General features: G+C 42.6%; 1 protein-coding gene across 7 annotated transcripts; it reads right to left on the reverse strand.

The window, feature by feature from the left end:
- On the reverse strand, nucleotides 1-23,011 carry Sfxn4 (sideroflexin 4). 7 transcript variants are annotated; one of them, XM_034493793.2, is made up of 14 exons: nucleotides 22,852-23,011; nucleotides 21,472-21,537; nucleotides 19,644-19,718; nucleotides 18,261-18,287; nucleotides 18,120-18,174; nucleotides 16,424-16,449; nucleotides 14,565-14,618; nucleotides 14,426-14,482; nucleotides 14,250-14,315; nucleotides 12,505-12,583; nucleotides 11,698-11,813; nucleotides 5,470-5,555; nucleotides 3,402-3,519; nucleotides 1-339 (listed from the first exon to the last, which is right to left on the reverse strand). In XM_034493793.2, exons 1-14 carry the CDS (start codon nucleotides 22,888-22,890, stop codon nucleotides 262-264), a joined length of 942 nt encoding a protein of 313 aa, XP_034349684.1. In that variant the 5' UTR covers nucleotides 22,891-23,011; the 3' UTR covers nucleotides 1-261. The 7 variants fall into 7 exon arrangements, with proteins under 7 accessions (XP_034349684.1, XP_076782341.1, XP_034349691.1 ...); XM_076926226.1 differs by lacking the exon at nucleotides 22,852-23,011 and adding an exon at nucleotides 21,874-22,842; XM_034493800.2 differs by lacking the exon at nucleotides 16,424-16,449 and having other exon boundaries at nucleotides 14,565-14,614.
- Between the last annotated feature and the right edge of the window lie 128 nt (nucleotides 23,012-23,139).

Here is a 23,139-nt window from a genome sequence, read left to right on the forward strand (position 1 = left end):
TTTTTTTCAAGTACTCAACTTCAGACAGGTTTATTCACAGGTTCACATCCTTTCCTGGGCCAACTTACTTCATCCACGGTTCTCTCAGCAGTCCCCTGGGTGCTGCTCTTCTTTCAGTCAGACTCAGAACCCCAAGTACAGTAGGCACTGAAGCCAGCTTGCTGCTGCACAAGTGTTGCTGGGAACCCCGAGGACCAAGGCAGTGCTCTCTGAACAAACCTTGAGGGGCCAAAGATTTCTAAACAGGAGATAAACTTGCTCTTATACCCCTCTGTAATAGAAGAGTTCCTTTTCTTCTGTAGAAGACTGAATCTTCTCTTCAAGCTGACTGCACTGGATCTGAAAGACAAGCACATTCTCCGAAATTCATGCTTAACTGCCTCAAGCCAAGTTTTAAAAAATTCTGAAAGCACCCATTTTTATATCTTTTCCAATGATATCTAATTGATTGCCAGAAGTACCATTTCTTAGAACTTTTTAAATTGAAAATTTCAATATAAACAAAGGGAATATAATAAGCTCTTGTACAGTCATCACTCAGCAATGAATCTGCTGATTTGACTTCCTAGAGCACTTGCCACATCCATAAATGTTCATAAGTGTAGTGTGAGTTCCTTCTTTTTTGGTTTTTGGGACAGGATCTTGATGTGTAGGCCAGGATGATCTTGAACTTACAGTCTATTCCTGCATCAGCCTCTAGAATGCTAGGAATACAAGAATACATCTGGTTCCTTGCATTATTTCACCTACAAATTTTCCACTACAAATATTACAAATGGTAAAGTCTGGTACCGTGTACACAGGAAGGAGAGTTATCACATCTAGCAATGTTAACAGAGGACTCCTAACAGCCAATGTGCATTTCTAGTCTTGCAAGGTTGGATGCACTGATTAACTGAGACAAGCAGAGGAGCTCTAAAGGGACGGGCTCCCTTTTCAGGATCCTTGAAGTTCTAGAAATATATTACAGGGATATCTGAGGAGATGCTGGATCCCTCTCAGCCTTAGGATGACCAGTCAAGGCCCAATATACCTTAGTACAAGACTGCCACTGGGGCATCTCCACCACCCACTGAGAGCCAACACGTACCTTCAAGGTCTGGTGAATCTTTGAGGCAATGCACAGACAGACCCTACTTCCTGCCCCTCCTCTGTCCTCTGAGATTCAGCCTCTATGTCTGGCAAGGATCCTACATGACCCCTTCAAGCCTACTGCCTGCTTCCTCAGCCTGGTGATGCAGTGCTTACTTTGGACTCAGCATCCTGACAGTCATATGGGGTCATGCTGTCCACTTCTCCCTCCTGTTCTTCCACTGGGAACTTGATCTTTTAGTTCCACCTCTTCCTGTGCAATCTCAGCCATTTCCAGAGGCTCCCTTCTCCAGGAAGCGTTTCTTGGGTCTAGCCCCTCTGTTTGTTTATTATCTATCATAAAACAGTAATTTCCACATGTTATATTACCTTTCCTGCATGACGGGTCCTATCACTGATCTCAAGGCCTGTCCTCTCTCACATCTCCAGAGGCCTTTTTGTTGTTATTAAATTTGTGTTCATTTATTTTATTTGTGTTTGTGTGTGTGTGTACATATTTGTGGGTGGGTATGCCATGGTACAGGTATAGAGGATAACCTTCAGGACTCCGTTTTCTCCTTATGTCATGTAGGTCTCAGGGAATGAATCAGGTCTCTAGGCTTAGTGGTAAGCACTTTAAGTAGTAAGCCTTCTCGCTGGCCCATGAGCTGAGTTTTAAACAGGCACAGAACACAACTCTAAAGCAGTAATTCTTGGCACAGACACTGTCTTCAATGTCCTTCAATAGTCAAGGAAACTGAGAAAATTGACCAATATGATAGAGGAGCTAGGAATTTTAACATAGAAGACATAAATATATTGTATTGCTCTACATAATGAATTATCTATGGAACCACATTCCCTAATACATCATCCATAAGCTAGCTACATGTGAGTACATACATTAACATCAGAAGGTTTGTGGGCCAGAAGGATAGCTCAGTAGTAGAGCACTTGTCTAACACATGCAAGGCCCCAGGTACAGGTTCCAGCACTGAAGAATAGTAATAAAAGTCAGTGTCTTAGTCACGCACTAAGGACTCAGTGGCCACATGTGGCCAGTGTTTGCCATACTGGGACAGCACACAGAGAACTGCATCACTGCAGGAAGACCCACTGCATAAAGCATGACTACACAGTTTTATAGAGGACCTAAAAGCTCTTGAGTGTCTTTCAAAGATTTGTTTGTTGATTGGTTGATTTATTCATAATCTTTGGAAGGTCTCATGCAGCCCAGACTGACCTCAAACTCACTATAACGAAGGATAACCTTGGGCTTCTGATTTTCCTGCTTTACCTCCAAAGCCCTGGGATTACAGGTGTATGTCACCATGTGTAGCTTATGTGGTGCTGGGGATCAAACTCAGGGCCTTGTGACACTAGGAAAGCACTTTACCAGCTGTGCTGAGTCCTTAGCTCAAGGTTTTTAGTTTGTTTTTTCAGTATTTATTTTGTATGTATGGGTATTTTGCTTGTATATATGCCTGTGTACCATGTACATGCACTGTCTATGGAGGTCAGAAGGTGTGTGATTGCACTGAAACTGGAGTTACAGATAGCTGTGAGCCAACATATAAGTGTTGTGATCCAAATCTGGGTCATCTGCAAGAGCAGAAAGTGGCCTTAATTGCTAAGGCAATCTCTCCAGTCCCAATTTTTGGTTTCTGAAACAAGGACTTGCTATGAAGGCTAAGGTAGCCATAAACTTAAAATCCTCTATATTGACCTCCTGAGTGTTAGAATTACAGGTTGTATCACTACACCTGGCTGCCTGGCAGCTACCATGTGGCTGTTGGGAACTGAATCGAAGACCATAGCAAGCACAATAAATCTACTATTATTATTGTTGTTGTTGATCAAGACAGGGTTTCTCTGTGTAGCCTTGGCTGTCCTGGAACTCACTCTGTAGACCAGGCTGACCTCATGGGTCATCACTAAAGCTCCAAATTTGTATTTTTTTTTTAATAAAATTACTTCTTTTTTGCTTGTTTTTATTGTTTGTTTTTGTTTTGAGACAGGATTTCTCTGTGTAGCCCTGGAACTTGCTCTGTAGATCAGACTGGCCTCAAACTCAGAGATTCCACTGCCTTTTTTTTTTTGGGGGGGGGGGGGTGGTTTTTTTTGAGACAGGGTTTCTCTGTGTAGCCCACGCTGTCCTGGAACTCAATCTGTAGGCCAGGCTGGCCTTGAACTCAGAAATCCACCTGCCTCTGCCTCCCAAGTGCACTGCCCAGCTTTTTTTTTTTTTTTTTTTAATTATTTCTTTTACTCCTATAAACATGAAATGAAAACCCAATTTCTCATCTGCAGGGAAGCTGTGGGATTCTTACCTGTCCAACTTGTGGAAACATGCTGAATGACACTGGCACCATCAGTCCCATCATAAAGAATGTAGAACTCATTCTCAAGATCTTTAATGACAGCAGGGTTTGTGGGTAAAACCGTGTCCTGTAAGAGACAAGGTACAGCTCACACACAGAGCTCAACACTTTTGGCCTCTTCTGAAGCAGGCCTCTTGTTTCAGTGGCAGCTGATTTGGATGTAGTTACAGGCATATGCCTGGATCATTGCACAACCACCTATCAGCAGGCTCTAAAAGGTACATGGACTGAGCTCTGGGTGAGGTTTATTTACTCAGGGAATGGGGCATTGACCAGTTAGAGCAACTTGTTGAAACTCCAGAGCCTGAAGTAATAGTTCAGATTCTACAACATATGACTCAAATCATATTACGTGGTAGGCTTTTGTTTGGTTGTAGTTTTGTTTTGAGCTGAGGTTTCTCCTGTATCCCTGGCTGTTCTGGAACCTGATCTATAGACTAGGCTGGCTTTGAACTCAGAGATCTGCTTCCCTTTCTCCAGAATCCTGGCATTACAGATGTCACCACTGCCTGGCTGTGTGATATTTAAAGAATGGAAGAAGCAGTATAGTGTTGTGCATAGCATTCCAGCCTGGGGAGTCAGGCCTCCAAGGCCACATGAATGGTGTGTGCCATTCTATTGACAAAGCATGTGCCCAATGGGACTCCATTTGTCCTTTATACTCCTTGGATTTTCTGGGTTTTGTTTGTTTGTGTTGAGAATCAAAAAGCGGAAATTGAGATAGAAAGTCTCCAGGATGCTGTATTGTGGATGCCATCTGCTGTCCTTGGTTCTGAGGCACTAGTTCTGTGAGATCATCTAATGGCTCTGTCCTTCAGACTTCATACCACACCCTGGAAACAAATGCCACTTTAACCCTACAAAAATCCTGCATATCATTCATGTTAACAAGCATTGCAGCTCTGACAGAGGTATGGGGTTGAGGATGGCCAGAACAGCCCAGGAAGATCCCAACTAAGCAAGTCTCTGCATCCATCTGGCTGGCTCATCTGTGGGAAGGGACACTTGGCTCTGCCCAGGGTATTTCCTTATTTCTAAAAATGTGCCCCACGTGGGGTGGTAGATGGGCTTTTTAGACTTGCCGTGGGGAATTGAGTGACTATCATGTGCCCACAGAAAGTTCTGGAGTCTCTCATCTGAATGAAGAGAGATCTGCATCTAAGTTTTACTCTATGGCTCTCTGATGGGGAAGCTATGAGGTGACTGGGGGTTGTCAGCAGCTATGTCTCTCTTCACTTTGGCAGAAGACTTCCAACACCACAGGGCTGAAGAAAAGAGAAACATCCAGCAGAGGTATTTCAGGCTCAGTGCTATAGACTACTCCTGCCTGTGCCAGATATCTATCTCTGTAACTGCAGGTGAGTTTATCAATTGCCAACCACGGGAGCCCTGACAGACCCCATGATTTCTGCCTACAGCAGTATCTTATTTATGAGGTAGGCTGCCCTAAATCCAGTATGTAGTCCAGTGTAACCTTGAATTCGTCATCCTCCTGCCTCTACTGTCCAAGTACAAGGATTATAATATGTACCACCATGCCATTTGTGAGGTGCTTGGGATCAAATCCAGGGCTTTGTGTAGACTAGATAAATACTCTACCCATATTTCTTCAGCCCTAGCCCCGTATCATGTCAGTCTACTGGATTTGGAGCAGTTTGAACCTATTATAAAGTACATTTAAGTCAAGGAAGGGTAAGGACTAAGCAGTGTTTATATCAGAGTTGGGAGAACCTGAAGATCACCCTACTACACTCTGCCTATAGTCAGAAATAGCTCATGGTCATGTCAAGAGACAGTTAACCAAGGGGAAGTCTTAGGCTCCAGGTTCAGGCAAACAAATGTTCTAAATCCCTCTCCTCTCTAATAGATTCGTACTGGTTTGTCTTATAGGAAGGCTATAATGCTCCTCCCACTAGGTTTGTATTAGGTGAATTTATAAGGGCTTTGATTTGTTTATTTCTTTTCTGTTTTTCTTTTTTAGATGGGGTTCAACCACATAGAGAAAGGCCCCTCTTACCTTTTGAAAATGTGGATAAAGAGTTCAGGGGCCAAGGCTGAGGTTCCGAACAGCACTGCTCTGGATTTTGCTGTTTCTTTAATAGCCTGGTAGAAAGGCCAAGGGAATAGCTTAGTACAGGGAGAGAGACAATGTCCAGGGCCTACATCAGAGAACAGCATATAACAGCTCCTTTTTAACTGAGGTAATGCTTACTGGGAAAGAGGTGGAGCTGATATTTTATGGGGGCCTGTTCAGGGAAGGTGCTCACAAGATGGCTGGGCTAGTGCTAAGAGTAACTGAGGAAGGATTTCACCTTCTTGGCCCCATTGTGGTCCCCATCAATCCATCGAAACATCCCCAATGAACCATTCAAAAGTATATACCAAGGCAGCATCTAGACAACACCTCACCTAGAATGAACTAAACTAGCAGCCTCCAGAAGCAATTCAGGATTTGCCCTGAATTTGGCTCATATTGCCTTCCAACCTTACCTTTGCCCCTAGCCTCCTATCCCAACCCTCTTACCAGTGGTTCCTATCCTACCACTGGGGAATCTTCCTAAAGCCAGTTTTGAGTACACTGGGCTACTCTCCAGGCAAGGATAATTGTCTACACCCAGCTATCACCTGTGTGCACCTAGACATGCATTTAAAGTCTGCAGTATTTAGTGGGGGCTAGAGTGGGAGCTCAGATGTTAAAAGCACTTGGCTGTTCTTACAGAGCTGAGTTCAGGTCTAAGCATCCATGTCAGGTACCTCACAACCACCTGCAACTTCAGCTTGGGTGAGCATACCTGCCCCCACCCATCCATGACACACATAGACAGAGAATAAACTCATACAGACACATTCATATAAATAAAAACAGAACATTTTTAGGGTCTGGAGGGATGGCTCAATCGTTAAGAGCAGTTGCAGCTCTTGCAGAGATTCTAGATTTGGTTCCCAGCACTCACATAGTGACTCACAACTACCAGTAACTCCAGCTGCAGGGAACCAATGCTTTCTTCTGTCCCCTTTGGACACCAGGTATGCGCAAGGTTAATACAGTTGATCAAAGGGAGAGAATAAGTGACTGTGGAGCGCACAGCCCCAAATGGGGCGCACATAACACAACCCTTATATCCAAGGCTCAGGGAACATCACAGAAGAAGGGTAAGAACAACTGTAAAACCCAGAGGATCTGGAAGAATCCACCAAGTGGTGTCTTCTGAGCATGACAGGGATGTTACACCTGAGCTCTCAGGAGTATGACTGCCTGCACAAACCTGCACAAGACCACCAGCTAGTGCTCCAGCATGGAGATACCAGCATGGAACAATGTTGCACTCCTAGCTGAAGAACTAAAGGCAGTCAACAACTGCTGAGGGATGGAGAATCAGCTTTTTTCAGCACCCCAACTGATTGCCCTTATGTAAAGTCACAATTACACATACACACACAAGAAGGGGAGAGGGGAGAGAGACAGCTCAGCAGATAAAGGCATTGCCGCCAAACTTGATGACCTGAGTTTGATCCCTAGGATCTACATATGAAAGGAAAAAAATTAAATTCCCAGTTCATATACACACCACTTGAGGCTGCACAAACACACACCCGTGGGCTCACATGGGTCCCGTTTTCTCTCTCTCTCTCTCTCTCTCTCTCTCTCTCTCTCTCTCTCTTTCTCTCTCTCTCGTCTCATACAAGGGAGTTCAGAATAGAATTCAGGCTGCTGAGCATAGGCTGTTTCTGGTGGGGTAGGGCAGCCACTCTCTTATCAGCCCAAGCATAAAGGGAACATTCCAGAGGACACTTGTTAGCAGGACACACTGACTCACTCTGTTGGCAGATGGAGGGGCTTCCAAGCCAATGGGAGAAATCCACACTATCTAACCTGAAATATGATCCAAGGTACCTGATTATAATCAGATACCTCTGGTTACGCAGTTCTGAAAGTTTAGCCAAGGAAAATAAACGTTTCAATGATGGAAACCATAAAAAACTGTATATGCTTACGCACAGTTGTGAACATTTTATTCCTAAGAAAAAGAAAAAGGTTCTCTTTAAATCAGACCATCAAATGTTTTTCACCCTAAACTGATCATCCTGAAGAAATGCAGTTTGTGCTGGTTGAGATGGCCTGAAGACATTTCTACCCCCTGAGGATCATGAGGAGTTCAAGGTTGGGCTTAGATTGACCTTGGAAATCCTGAGCCTACCACAGGCTGGCACACAGGAGGAGCTAAGCAACACGATGATTAAAATCATGGTTTTTCCTTACGTTCCAGCTTTATAAATACTTCATGAACTTTTTAAATACTAATAATACTTTATAAATACTGAAAGTAAAAACTGAGCCAAAAAAGAAATGCAAATATATCTTCACAAACAACTGCTGTCAGTTATGGTTTGGACTATTTTTATTCCTAAGAGCCCAAATACCCATTTCCTGGAGAGTCAATATAGATGGAAAACGTGGGCCACCCAACAATGGACTACTAAACAATGAGAAGTTAATGTTAATCTCATACTACATAGCAAGTATGAGGCCAACCTAGGCTATATGAGACCTGTCTCAAAACAATGAAAACAGTAAAAATGGAACACTGACTGACATATGGTAGGAAATGGATTAGCTACAGAAGTTAAAGAGGTCAGACAACCACTATTATGTGATTCATTTATTAAAAAATAGCAAACTGTGGAAGACACAGATTGGTGTCCTTGCAGGAGATTGAACTAACAGAAGGAAAAGTTTTAGGGTTAGACATACTCCACAATCAGTTGGGCAGTGGTGGTACATGCCTTTAAACCTTGGTCATGTTGTTCCTTCACAGCAATGGAACCATAACCAAGACAAAGCTGCTTCCACGACAGCCAGGGCTACACAAAGAAACCCAGTCTTGAACTGACCTACACCCCTTAAAAAAAAAGAAAACAACAACTCTGTTTTACATATATTTATTGTGTGTGGCTATATAGGCCTGTGTGTGGAGGTCAGAGGACACCTTGCCAAGAATTGGTTCTCTCATTTCAACACATGGGTCCTGGGGATAGACCACGGGTCCTCAGTCTTAGTGGCAAATGTCCTAACCTGCCCACCTCACATTAAAAACCTTCCCCTGATGAAATATTATTTTTATTAGGAAGTCGGGGTTTTATAATGTAGTTTAGTCTGCTCTAGAACATGCTGTACATGTAACCTAAAGGTTAACTTTAAATTTGTAACCCTCCCGTTTCAGACTCTGGAGTGCTGGGATTATAGCCATGAGCTACCACACCTGGCTAAACATTTATCATTTTATTATTTTTATTTTTTAAGATTTATTTAATTATTTTATATACATTGTAGCTGTCTTCAGATATACCAGAAGAGGGTATAGGATCGATCCCATTACAGATGGTCACTAGCCACCATGTGGTTGCTAGAAATTGAATTCAGGGCATCTGGAAGAGCAGTCAGTGTTCTTAACCACTGAGCCATCTCTCCAGCCCAACATTTATTATTTTAAATGTACAAAGCTGAGTGTGGAGGCTTGTTGGGAGCTGACTTTTAGCAGAAAGCGGCTAGATTATCTTTGCAGCCATCTGGAACCATATACCCTGATAAGAGATTTGGTTTTCAATAGCCTACAACAGCTGAAGCACACTCTGATATCCCACATATTTTGTGTTACTGTTTACTGCCCCCAGCTGCAAGGTGCACGTGGTAGCCACACCTGCAAGGCATGTGGTTCGTGTGCTGTCCACATGCTATCCAGGCCATATATGCTTGTAAGGCGCACGTGCTATCCACGCTATAGACCCCTGTAAGGCTTACGTCATATCAACACCTGCAAGGCACGTGGCAAAAGCGTATAAATACCTCAGAATTCCCTTCAATTTTCAAAAAAGAGACTTGGTATGAGACTTGAGACTTGATCAGAACCTCTGTCTTGTCTGCATTCTTTGCGTCTCCTGCCCCAAGAGCCCCACTCTCTCTCTTGATCAGAGCACTTAGCCCCAAAAGCGTTGAGGCAGAGTAAAGGCCGAAACAGAGGCTTATGCCTATAAACTCAGTGCTGTGGAGGTGGAAGCATCAGGATTACTTTGAGTTCAAGTCAGCCTAGACTATAAAGTGATATCCTATCTCAAAACACCAAAATAAATTAAATCCGAACTCCAGCTGGGAGGTGGTGGCACACTCCTTTAACCCTAGCACTTAGGAGGCAGTGGCAGGTACTCTTGACTTTGAGGCCAGCCTGGTTTACACAGTGAGTTCTAGGACATTTCAGACTACAAAGAGAAACCTTGTCTCGAAAAACAAAACAAAACAAACAAAAACAAAACAATGACCACAACAAAAAACTAGCCAGAGCTGCACTGAGAAACTCTTGTCTATAAAAACAAAACAACAAAACAAAATAAAAAATAAATAGATAAATAAATAGACAAGGTCCATACTTCAATGAAAGGCCCTCCTAGAAAGGAATCCTACTGGATTCTTACAGAAACCACTGTGCTGAATTGAGCACAGGAACAAAAGTATTCAACAGTAAAAAATATTAAAAACTGAGGCTTTTGTATGAGGTTATTTTAGATCAGAGCACTGGCTATCCCTAGTCTATTCTTTACAAAAAATTGTAAGATAAAGACTGTAAAAGTTCTGCTGTGAGGTGGAAAAGAGATGGAGTATGGGGCAGGCTGGGAAAGGAATAGCCAAGACGGACCTTAAGTATCACACACAGGAAAGACAGCTACTGTGAGCAAGGTCTTGCTTACCACACCACTTGTGAGATGTCCACTAGCATAATCAGTCTTATGAGTCAGCTTAGTGCTAGTAACCAGTTATTTAATTTTAAAAAGTTGGGGGGGGGGAGTTGAGGGGAGGACAATCATTCATTCTAGGGCTTTTAACATATAGCCAAGGGTGACCTTGAACTTCTGATCCTCCTGCCTCTACCTCCTGAATGAATTATTAAGACATTCACCACCATACCTGGTTGGAGGTGTTAGGGATCAAACCTACACCTTCATACAAGTAGGCAACTGCTCTACCAGTGCAGACCTGTGATAACAGCTACTTAAAAGATTGAAGCAGGAGGATCACAAGTTCAAGATCAGTCTAGGCTATAGAAACCTAGTCTCATAAACAAAACAATAAAACCAAAACTCACCCTGAGACTAGAGATATATGGCTCAGTGGTTAAAAGCATGTACTACTCTTCCAGAGGACCCAAATTCAATTCCCAATACCCCCATGGCAGTTTACAACCTTCTGTAACTCTAGAATATCTCATGTCTTCCAGTCCCAGGAGATCTGACTTCTTTTTCTGGTCTCCACAAGCCAAGAGTAACAGATGCAAGGAAAACACCCATAAACATGAAATAAATAAAGTTAAAATTCTTAATAATTACCCTAAAACTGGGTGGTGGTGGCAGAGTAGACCTTTAATCCTAGCACTCAGGCAGAGGCAGGCAGACCTCTGTGAGTTCAAGGTTCAGGATGGCCTAAAGCTACACAGAGCAACCCTGTCTCAAACAAACAAAAGAAAATAAAAACAAAACAACAACAACAACAAAAATTTACCCTAAAAAGAGCTAGGAATACAACCCAGGTATTTGTCTGGATACAAGCCCCAGTATTAGGATGGGGAGAAAGCCAAGGAAGGGGAAGCAAAGGAAAGGGGAAAGGAAGGAGAAGAGGGACAGAGAAAGGGCAGTATGTGGAAAACATGCCTGTAAGGGCAACACTCTTGAGGCTCAGGTGGGAAGATTAGGAATGAGAGTCCAGCACTGGCTACTAGGGAAGAACCTGTCTCAAAAAGAAAAAGAGAAAAAGTTTGAGAAAGAGAAGAAAGAGAAAAGAGAAAAGATAAAGGAGAGGGAAAGCAGAGGAAGGGAGGAAAAAAACCAAAACCAAACCCAAGGTTCTCCAAGAAACAATTCTGTCTCCAACCTGGTGTGTGGGATCCTGCCTCCAGCCTGTAGTCTTGCTCTACGGAGCTGTAACTCAACAGCCCCAGTCCTGTGAGCAAACGCCTGGATAAGACTCTCTAACTGTCCATACACACATCTTGTTCTGTTTCTCTGGCAAACCCACATCACTACACCATCTCTTAAACACCAGGGTACAAAGCACAGTACCTTTTCCTGGCATGACAGGGAGATATGTTCAGGAAAAGTAGAAGGCAGACAGACACTAGGTTACAAGCACTCAAACACAAAATCCAATTCTGTACACAAGGATAAGCAACAGTAGCAGTAGCCCTACTATGTTTCAAACCTTTCTCCCAGCTTTTCTGGAATAGCCCACGACATGGCCTTCCTTATCCATCACCTCAATTCCTCGATGGTGTTCAAAACTGCGGGATGCAAAAACATTCATTCCACTGACTTGGGCTGTAGATAAAAACAGCAAGAAGGAGAAGTCTGAGTTAAAGATAGCAAGAGAACTTGTGATGGTGCAACAGCTGCCCTTCTCCTGACTCTCAGATACTCACCTGCTACTGGCAGGGCCACACAAGCTCTTTCCTGGGGCTGTAGAGGTAGGATCAGAACCTTTACCCACTTGGCCTCTCTGATCCTGACTGCAGCCTGGTAGTAGGTCCCAGAATGAAGTCCATTCTGTCTCCCTTAAGCTCAACTGCTTAGGAATCCCAGGATCCTTGAAATGACTTAACAGTGTTCGACATGGATTGACCATAAGTCTGCAACAACACTTGCTCAACTTCAATAACAATCTGGCAATTCTTCAAACTTCTTTGATCCCCAAGCTTAAATGTGGAACAATAAACAGTAAACCTGTAGGCTGGGGAGCTCAAAGTATTCAGCAAATCCAACTAACTCTCTGGAGTCTCCCATTCCCCTATAGTTGGGATCCCTATATTGCCACCTGCTTACTATGCAAAGGGTATCTACGGAGAAAATATCTCTTCTCAAACCAAACATTCAGTTTAGGCCAGGGAAACACACCAGGCTACAGTGGCACTGTCATAGGTCACAACATGGCCAAGTTTTAGAGATCTCTAGATCTCTAGAGATGAAGTGAAAAAGATCAGCCAAGTTACACGCTCCTAGCCCTTCCACTTACCAAGAAAGACGATAGGCAAGGTTCTTTTAAGCCAAAAGTTATTCAGGGGATACTTCATTTGAAAGAGATGAGGAATTAACTGGAAAATAAGAAGAAAAAAATCATTGCACTTGACCAAAGAATCAGCTGAACCAATACAGCAGCAGAGCTAGTACAATCTGGTTCCCACTGCAGGTGGGACTGCAGTCAGCACATTCACACTTTGTTTTAATTATAACCCTAAGGTAGTTCTTGCTGCATATTCCAGGAGTAGATGGGACAAAGAGATTATGTAGCCTCTTCACTTGTATTTTCAGAGCTGGGTTAAAGTCAGACTGGGAAAATGGGATTGTTTGCTTCTAAACTTTTATTTATGAATCTTGCTGTAGTCCAGACTGACCTTTAATTCATAATCCTACTACCTCAGGCTCCTGAGTGTTGGGATCACAGGCCTATACCCTATGCCTGACCTATAGACCTGGGTCTATAGTTGTTTTCTTTCAATTTTTTTTTCTGGGACAATTGTAATTGTAATTCTCCTCACTTATTTTTGTTGTTGTTGTTGTTGTTTTTTTGTTTGTTTGTTTTTTGTTTTTTGAGACTGGGTTTCTCTGTATAGACCTGGCTGTTCTGGAACTCACTCTGTAGACCAGGCTGCCCTTGAACTCAGAAATCCACCTGCCTCTGCCTCCCAAGCACTGGGATTAAAGGCATGTGCCACCACTGCCTGGCTCTCATCACTTATAAAAGGGAATATTTCCTACCCATAGGTTGTCAGGATTATCTGAAATAATGAACAGGAAATGTTTGTATAAGACACTCTTTAAAGTATAATTTGAGTGGGTTACATTGAGTGAGTCAAATTAGCCCAGCAATAGAGTGCCTGCCTAGTATATACAAGGACTTGGGTTTCATCAAATGAGCATCTGCATCATTATATGCTTTATATATTATATACATTATAACTTAGCTATATCTTACCCTAGCTCTTAAATAAACTCTAAATTGGATATAATAGCCACTGTAATATAAATGCTACAGAAATATTATTATGCTGTCTTGCTGAGGGAATAATAAGAAAAAACATTCACAAATGTTTGGTACAGATACTGTCAATCCAGGGTTAGTTCCCTGGATGCAAAACCCACCATACATATCTAGAAACTTAGACTAGCAGGTGATTACTCTGAGGATACAGGAATACACTGACTCATATTTTCTACTCATACATTCTAAATTTACAGATCAAAACAGAAACAAAATTTGTAATTAGAATCAGTTTCTTTCTTTCTTCCTTTCTCTTTTGTTTTGTTTTTGTTTTGAGGAATAAAAATGATTGCACATGTATGCTAGATAGAATGTCAACTGAGGGACTGTCCAAATCAGATTGGCCTGTGGCCATATCTATAAGAGACTGTCTTGATTAGTGTTTCATGTGGGAGGCCCAGCCCACTGTACCATCACTATCCCTTGGCAGGTGGGCCTGGGCTCTATAAGAAAACTACAGGAGCATGAGCCAGGGAGCAAGCCAGAGAGCAAGCAGTATCTTCCATAGTTCCTGCTGACCTTCATCAACTGTGACTGAGTTCCTGGGTCAGAAGTAAAGCTGTGGGGAATAGCAAGAAGTTCAGCCTCCTGCTCTGACCTCCTTCAATGATAGACTGTGACCTGGAAATGTAAGATGAAATAAACTCTTTCCTCCTCTAAGTTGCTTTTAGTCAGAGCAACAGAGATGAACTGAAACAACAGGGTACAAAAATACCTACTCCAAAGAAAGTTGAAGACACAAACACCCCTGCTCCCAATAATGTTCTCTCTACTGGTCCATGACTCTAAGGAAAAATCAAAGAACATACATAGTAAGCAGTTATCATGGTTTTGCTCTGCAAGGATAATTTTTTTAAAACCCAAATTCTATCTTGCTAGGGTTCACAATGCTTACATAACTGGCGTTTCCATTGGTGATGTTAAAGGCTGTGGTGTATCCATACAAGCAAGCCTACATAAAAGAAATCAGTGGATCACTTTCTGGTTTCAAACATAAAAGAACCCCAAAATTATGACATTCAAAGTACTACTACCTGACTTAAAATGATGGACTTTATTCCAGTGTCTGGCATCAACAACAGAACTACCTTTGAAGAAGAAAACAGAACATGTTCATGAGTTTCTGGTGTGGAGGCAGAGCCTGCAGAAGCAAAAATAGCTCCCAGATAGTCAATACAAAACTGTGGTCATGAATGAAAATGGTCCCCATAAACTAAGGGAGTGGCATTATTGGATGTTTGGCCTTGTTGGAGGGTGTGTATCACTGAGGGGTGGGATTTTAGGTTTCAGAAACTCAAGCCAGGCCCAGTAGCTCACTATCTTTCCTGCTGCCTGCAGTTCCAGGTGCAGAACTCTCAGCTACCTCTTGCACCATATCTGCTTGCATTCCACCATGATAATGGACTAAACCTCTGAACAATATAAGCCAGCACCAATTAAATGTTTTCCTTCATAAGAGCTGTCATGGTCCTGGCACCTGTTCATAGCAATGAAACCCTAAGACACAGAATCAAGGCCCCTAGGGCTGGCACAGTAAGATGTGGACACATAGCAGACAGTCAGGGGACAAACCCATGTTGGTATGTACCTAGCCACTCCTGAACCAGTGGTACCTGAGAGTTTCACCAATACTGTCTCCAAGGCCTACTAGACAGCAGAGCCCCACAAAAAACCTGCCTTTGCCTGGGAAAGGTAAATATAACACAAGGACAGAGGAAGCACAGAGAGCATGTGATGAACTTACCGTGTGTGTGTGTGTGTGTGTGTGGGGGGGTGTGTGTCCCAGTTCCTAGTGAGGAGATGCTTGGGGGTAGACTGGGGTGAGAAAGGTACTATAGTTTGGTCAGAAATATCTCCCAGAGATGCATTAGCTGAATATGAATGGGTTAAAGGCTTGGTCTCCAGCTTGGGGTGACACTGGAAGAGGGATCTATAAAGGGATCTATAAAGTCACCTTCAGGTCACTGGGGACATGCTCTTAGAAGGGACTGTGGAACCCTAGTTGCTATTTCTTTTGTCTACTGGGTACCATGAAGTAAATGACCTTGCATCCCAACCCCCAATATACTCCTACTATTCTGGGCTGAATTGCCAAAAACTCAAAAGCAAAGGGGCCAAGTGAGCATGGAATGATGCCTCCAAACTATGAGCCAAAATAAACTTTCCGGTTTTTTTCCTCTGCATTAATTTATTTATTGTGAGTATCAGAAACGTCAGAAGACATCTTGCAGGAGTTAGTTTTCTCTTTCCATTAAGTGGGTCTTGGAGACAAAAAATGGAGTTAAGGGCCTTAGCCTGTGGAGCCATCTCACTGGCCCTTAATAAGTGTTCCTTTTCTTAAAGATTTATTTTCATTATTTTTAATTATATGTATATAATTATATATAATTAATGTGGCAGCATGTGTACATGAGTGAAGATACCTACAGAGGCCAGAGGCTGGCTTCAGATACCCACGGGACTAGAATTACATACAGTTATGAACTGCCCAAACCAGAAGAGCTTTTATCCACTGAGTAGTCTCTCCAGCTTCACCCCCCTTTAAAAAGATTTATTTTTGTTATTTGTGTGGGTGTATGAAATTTTTGTTTTTAATACACTGATTATCTCACGTATTTGTTAAAGTAACAGAAAGCTGATTAATACAGAAACTTCCATTAGGGTCGTGGCCAGCAGTATTTCCCAACTCACTGACCTACAGTGCCATGTGTATGGTAGATGTTCAAAGAAAGGATGCCTCTGTGACATGGACTTTTGAGAAGTCCAAAGCCTGGCTGAGTTAAGTGGAATATTGGTGTGGGTACAGAAAAAGTAGACAAAAGTCACAGGAGGACCTATAATTATCTGTTAGAGATCCAGAGCTGGAGGGACACACATGCAGTCAGGAACTCACCATGGGTGCTGTTATAGGCAAAAAAGCTGTAGGAAAGAGCAGTGTGTTAATCATCATGGCTACCCAGGCGGACAAGTCCTGAAGGGGCAACATCTCTTGAGAACTTTCTGCAGCCTCCTATGGACTCAAACGTTAGAGGACATTTTCTTTTTCATAATAAAAATAACATCTATAGGGATAGGGAAATGGCTCATTCAGTAAAGTGCTTGCGGCACAAACATGAAGAACTGGGTTCAGATCTCCAGTACCCACATAAAAAGCCAGATATAGTCTATACAGGCAGAGAAAGATGAGTCTCTGGAGTTTACTGGCTTATTAGCTTAGCCAAATCTATAAGATATGGGTTTAGTGAGAACCCCTGTATCAACTTTTTTTTAAATGGTAGCGAATAATAAAGGAAGATATCAGATATCATCCTCTGGCCTCCATATGTGTACACACACACACACACACACACACACACACGCACACACACATGCACATGCACACACACACACAAACATACACACACACACAAACATACACACACACACACGCACACACACACACACACATGCACACACACACACAAACATACACACACACACACACACACACACACACACACACACACACAAACAAAGCTTCGTGCATATGGCAGAAAAATTAAGACCAGAGCACAGAAAGACCTACCCGTAAAGATACCTGGCATCTTTTCCAGACCTTTACCTGAAGGTAAATGGTAATGACTCTTGTTCATCTTTCTAGATTTTAAAAAAAAAATGTTTTTTTGAGACAGGATCTCATGTAGTCTAGGATGCTCCAAACTCCCTATGTAGCTGAGAATGGGCTTAAGCTCCTGACTTTCCTGTTTCCACCTCCAAATGCTAAGATTACAGAATTGTACAATGACATATCAATTTATGTGGTTTGGTACTAGAGACTAAACCCAAGGCTTTGTGCATGCTATAGAGGCAATCTACCAATTGAACTACATCCCAGTCCTTCAAGTATTTGTGTGTGTGCATGTAAGTGGGTGGGCACATGTGAATGTGTATGAATGTACACGTGGATGTCAGAAGACAAATCCAGTGTTTTCTTCAATAGCTCTCTGACCCCCCCCCCCTTTTTTTTTTTTTTTTTTTTTTTTTTTTTGGTTTTTCGAGACAGGGTTTCTCTGTGTAGCCCTGGCTGTCCTGGAACTCACTCTGTAGACCAGGCTGGCCTCGAACTCAGAAATCCGCCTGCCTCTGCCTCAGCTCTCTGCCTTTTTAAAATAAGGTTTTACTATATAGCCCTGGCTGGTCTGGAACTTGCTATGAAGATTAAGCTGGCCTTGAATTCACAGGGATCCACTTGTATTAGCTCCCCAAGTTTTGGGGTTAAAGGTATGGTGCCATTGTACCTAGCTGTACCTCATTTCTGAATCGAGAGCTCACCAATTCTGAGACCCAGGGATCCTCCAGTCTCCACCTCCCAAGTGCTGGGGTTACATGCTTAGCTTTCTACAAGGGTGCTGGAAATCTGAACTCAGGTCCTCATGCTTATATGAAAGGTACTTTACTAAGCCACCTCCCAGCCCCTCTCAAGTATTCTTTTAAAGCTATGGCTTCCAGAATTTCCATCAGCAATCCCTGTACGGGAAAATAAAGTCAGCAGTTTTTCTGCTACATGCTACACCTTCCCCACCTACTTCTGAACCAGAGAACCAGCTTACCTGCAGGTCGGAGAAGATAGGGTATCAGATTGCTGCTGTCAGGATGCACAGTTGACTTCAAAGAGGCAGAAGAAGAGGTTAGCCAGATGATAGATTTTATTATTTATAAAACCAACAATTATAAAGGAGCTGGAAACTTACAAGACTCTTATTCCATGCGTCTCTAATCTAAAGAGAGATAACAAGAAGCATCATATTTTAAAGATGGTTCAACAGCAAACAGAATCACTTGGCCAGTCTTAATTCTTGATGTCACATTTATACTACCACTCAGACAGGGTAGGCTAGAGTAGAGAGACTAGTAAGTCTAAACAAATGTACCAAATGAATCAAATAAGTGAAAAATAAACTAAGAACGAGCTAAGTGATGAACTTTATGAAGAAACTGCCAAGAACATTAGGAAGTCCTAGCACCATGGAGAGGATTGTCATCTAACAGCCCTTCAGTGGGTCTAGAATAGTTCCCTAGCAAACAAAGATAGCATGCAAGGACTTTCCAATGCTATCAGCCCCACCACTTGTCACAGAGCCATCTGTAGGTCCAGAGGTTTCAGCAAATTCTTAGAAAAACAAAGCTAATGTGAGCTTTCCATGGTTTGTTTTATTTGAATTTCAAGACAGAGTTTCTCTGTGTAGCCCTGGCTGCTCTGGAACTAGCTCTGTAGACCAAGCCTGCCTGGAACTCAGATCCACTTGCCTTGGCTTGCCAAGTGCTGAGAATAAAGGTGTGTGTCACCACTGGCCAGCTCCCATGGGATGTCTTGAGGGACTAATATTTATGTGTTTGAAAAAACCCCTTATGCAGCAAGATAGGTAAAAAAAAAAATACTTGGTCTAAGCTCACTGGCAGGAATACAACCCCATAGAAGAAACAGCGGGGCCACCTCTATGTAAATGGTGGAGGCCAAGCAGCTGCAAAAACATCTCAACAACAGGAGGACCTAATTGAGGACTGCTTGAGACACCACCATTCCTGCAGGAGGACCTAATTGAGGACTGCCTGAGAGACCAAGGATTGCTAGTGCAAATAATGTCAGCCAATCAGGAACTGCTGTTTAGAAGAGATGCTTTTTTGAGACCAATGGGAGCGTGGGTGGAGGATATTAAAGGAGCTTGCAGCAGTGCTCAGATGAGCTGGTTGCAGCATTTCTCACTTGCTCCTAGAGTCTGTGTTGTTGAATCTGTGCCAACTCACCCCTAACCCCTAAGAGCAGGTAGGGTCAGGCAGAGAACTGTTTAGGGCACAGGCAACAATCCTGCATTAGAACACTGCCTCCAATGGAATACTGACTCTGAGTTTGCTATGGGCTCTGAGGATTGGCCATATATGAAGGATTAACACTAGTATAGGAGAAACATTGCTCTAGCTGTGTTATGAGATATAATTCTAACTACACATTTTTGTAAAGTGAATTCCTTGGGCAATATATACAATGACAGGATTTGTTGCCAAACACTACTTCATTTCATTAAAACCATGTTGAACCATAAACATACGTGCACATGTGAGTTCATGAGACATACCCCTTGGTTATCCTGGTAGTGTTTGGGTGCATCTTCAGTGGTAAACAACAGCTGTCGTGATTTTTCTATGCTTTTCTGTAAACAGACATCGAGAAATCAGGTAACAATCTCAACACAGTCTGTGTGTAGTCTCATCTTTAGAACACAGCCATCAGCACACAGCACTTCACCTCCACACTTGATTTCAAGATATGTCCCTGGGTTTCAATATAATACTAATTCTGTGTGTTGCTCAGAATTAGACCTTCTGGCTTCCTAGACAGCTCTAGTAGCCCCCACTGAAGCCTCCATCTCCCTGGTTTCTGAATGTCAACTGCCTTCCTGACCAGAGCCCTGACAATCCCTAACCTCTCATCCATTCCCATGGCTAGCTGGTTCAGTTTTGTTCCTTCCTTAGTTCTTTTTTTTTTTTTTTTTAATTTTGAGGAAATTACAAAAAATACAAAGAATAAATATACAATAGAACACCTTACCCAGAATTAACAACTATGAAATATCTGATTATGTTTGTTTCTAATTTTATTTTATTTTTCAAAACAAACCATTACTCTATCTCATCCCTTCCTCATTCTATCAGAAATACCAGACTATTATGAGTTTAGGGTGTAATCTTCTAGTCCATAGTTACACACACACACACACACACACACACACACACACACACACACACATATATATATATATATATATATATATATATATATATATATATACTTGGATACATATATACCCATAAATAAATATAGCATTTCATTATAATTTGCGTATGTGATATACTTTGCACCTTGTCTCACGGACATCTGTCTTCTCATTTGTTTACATAGAGTTTTTGCAGTGCTGGGGATGAACCTATAGCTTTGTCCATGACAGGCAGGCAGCTCATCACTGAGCTACATTTCAAGGCTCCTGTTCTCCCATTTAATTTCCTTCATACTATGCATTTCTACTAAATAAAATATTGATAACCAGTTCACACTTTTAATAGCTAGTCAGAATTCTACTACATAAAATACCATATTGTATATTTCCCTACTACTAGGCATTTAAATCCCTTTCTGGCTCTTAAGACAAATAAAGGGGTGAGAGAGGTTTAGAGTGTGAATACTGGTATACCCCTTATGTTCTGTCTCTGAAGAGTTATGATGGTGGCGAGGTAGCTCCTCTTCATCCCTAGCCACAATGATTCAAGTCCTGTCTTTTACTGGGACAGACAGCAATCCCCAGAACTAGTGAACTTGCCCACATATGATCTCTCTGGCTAGTTACTATTTGGCCACCAAGAGACCACTTGGCAGACAAACATCATCACTTGGCTCTGTAGGAAAAGCGCCACCCTGCAAAATATGCCTGGACCCCTAGACTAGAAACTGAGGGAGTCTCCACTCCCTAGCCTTGGGCTGTACTTACATCCCCTTTTCCTGACTCTTTTTTTTCTAGACACCCCATCCAGAGAGTCTCCTAACTCTTAGCCTTGGTTATGACTAGCTATGTCATAGTCTAGTTGGATGGATTTTTTGTTTTGAAACAACTCATTATGTAACCCAAGATGGCTCAAATTCACAATCCTCCCTCAGCCCCTATGGCAAGCAACTAACTCCTGGCTGGAAGACTGGTCTGGATTAACTTTGAATCAGAAGCATCCACCCAGGTATGGTATCCTCTGCTCAACAGACTTATGTTTAACTTATCATTCTTCCAACCCAAAAACCTCACTCAAAAAAATACAAAATATAATAATCTACACACATGTATACACACACATATATTATTTCAAGTTTCAAAATAAAGCATGAAATTCATTATTTCTTAAAAACAAAACCATACTTACAATGGAAATAAACAAGTTGACAGGATCTAATAAATCCATCCACTGACAAAATCTTCGAAAAAAGGACTGAAGATGGTGAGAAAGAGACACAAGAGAGCAAGTTAAAAGAAATAAGACTTAACAAGGTAGTCACAGTTCACTTGGGTGGTAAGATACTAAGAACTGTACGTAGTCTGACTTACCAAATATATCTCCTCTAACCACTTGAGATAGAATTTCCTTTCAGAATTAAAATCTAGAATTTGGGATTCATATTTTCTGTTCATTTCCCCATATGACCTCAAAGTAATGACCTAGAAACACATGACTCTTGCCTGGCTTTCTCTGCTGCTATAAGGCTTAACTATAGAAATAAGGCAAGCAACCTAACAAGGGTTCTGCTAGAGTTATAGCTCAGCTCACATGTGAAAGGTGTGTTCTGCTCCAACAAGTTATCCATCTTCTTTTTTTTTTTTTTTTTTTTTTTTTGGTTTTTCGAGAGGGTTTCTCTGTATAGCCTTGGCTGACCTGGAACTCACTCTGTAGACCAGGCTGGCCTCGAACTCAGAAATCTGCCTGCCTCTGCCTCCCAAGTGCTGGGATTAAAGGCATGCAGCACCACCGCCCGGTAGTTATCCATCTTCGAAACAGCTCCAGCCTTAAGTTCTGGATCTCCATAAACAAGGGTAGGCTAAACTTAGTTTAAGGTCAAGGCCTCTAACAGTATTTAGAGCCTTGAAGCCCCATGAAGATATGCAAGAACTGCAACTGGGTCAGACTGCCTGCAGGAGTTACACACTGGACTTCAAAGTCTTTGTATGCCCCCTCCCCCACAAAAAAAAAAAAAAAAAAAGAAAGAAAAAAGACCAGTAGAATCTATTGTTTTTATTACTCGTTGGAACGTTATTTGACATTGGTTGGACTAATTATGTCATTAAGATTAATAGCTGTTTCTTTTAAAACTTTTTAATATGATTACTAGAAACACTACCCAACAGTGACTTCCCAGCCTGTGACCTGCTTAAAGCAGGTTGTATGTGTGGTCTTAATCAGAATGGCTGAGTCAAGCAAGCCTAGGAAGCGAAGGACTTGTTTTCTTTCCACTCTGCTGCCCAGCAAGGGCAGTCCCACTGAGGACTGGAACTCCTTAGTGAGGCCCTATCATCGGATGAGAGTGACTTTATGGCCTTCTTCAACCCAGCCTAGGACCTAAGTAAGAGATGCAAGAGCGTGGACCACTGAAGAGCTTGGGTTTGTTTTCTCTCCCTACTACAGGAACCTGAAGAGGGTTACTCGGTTCAAGACCATCTCTGAGAGGAAAGTCTTGATGACGCCGGGCAGCCTGTCAAGGCCATGCTGCCCAGGCCAGCCTCCCGCCCCCAACACCCGGCCCCGGAGTACTTGGCGTTCGGAAATCCAGAAGTGCAGGTTGGGTTCCATTTGGACGGCGGCACCACTGCGCCCTTGGCAACGGCAGCAAGTTCCTCCTCCTCTTCCCGGAACGAACCCAAAGGGTTGTGCAGTCCCAGTCCGCTCCGTAAGGGAGGAGCCTGCCGGCGTGTCCCGCCCCCGAACCCGAACGCTCCCCTGCTATAGGCCAAGTCCTCCTTCTTCCGTTCCTCACTTTAGAAGAATCCGAAGGTTCCGGGTTCAGGGGCGTTCACTCCCACTCCTAGTCTCTACTTATGG

Source organism: Arvicanthis niloticus, chromosome 1 (genome assembly GCF_011762505.2).
Source record: "Arvicanthis niloticus isolate mArvNil1 chromosome 1, mArvNil1.pat.X, whole genome shotgun sequence".
NCBI lineage: Eukaryota > Metazoa > Chordata > Mammalia > Rodentia > Muridae > Arvicanthis > Arvicanthis niloticus.

Excerpts from the sequence above, each read along its gene's own strand:
- Sfxn4 (XM_034493793.2), bottom strand. The coding sequence starts at position 22,890 with ATGGAACCCAACCTGCACTTCTGGATTTCCGAACGCCAA. Across the intron at positions 18,175-18,260 it reads ACGCATGGAATAAGAGTCTT|TCAACTGTGCATCCTGACAG; the intron begins GTAAGTTTCCAG and ends GCCTCTTTGAAG. Across the intron at positions 11,814-12,504 it reads CTTGCCTATCGTCTTTCTTG|CCCAAGTCAGTGGAATGAAT; the intron begins GTAAGTGGAAGG and ends TTTTATCTACAG.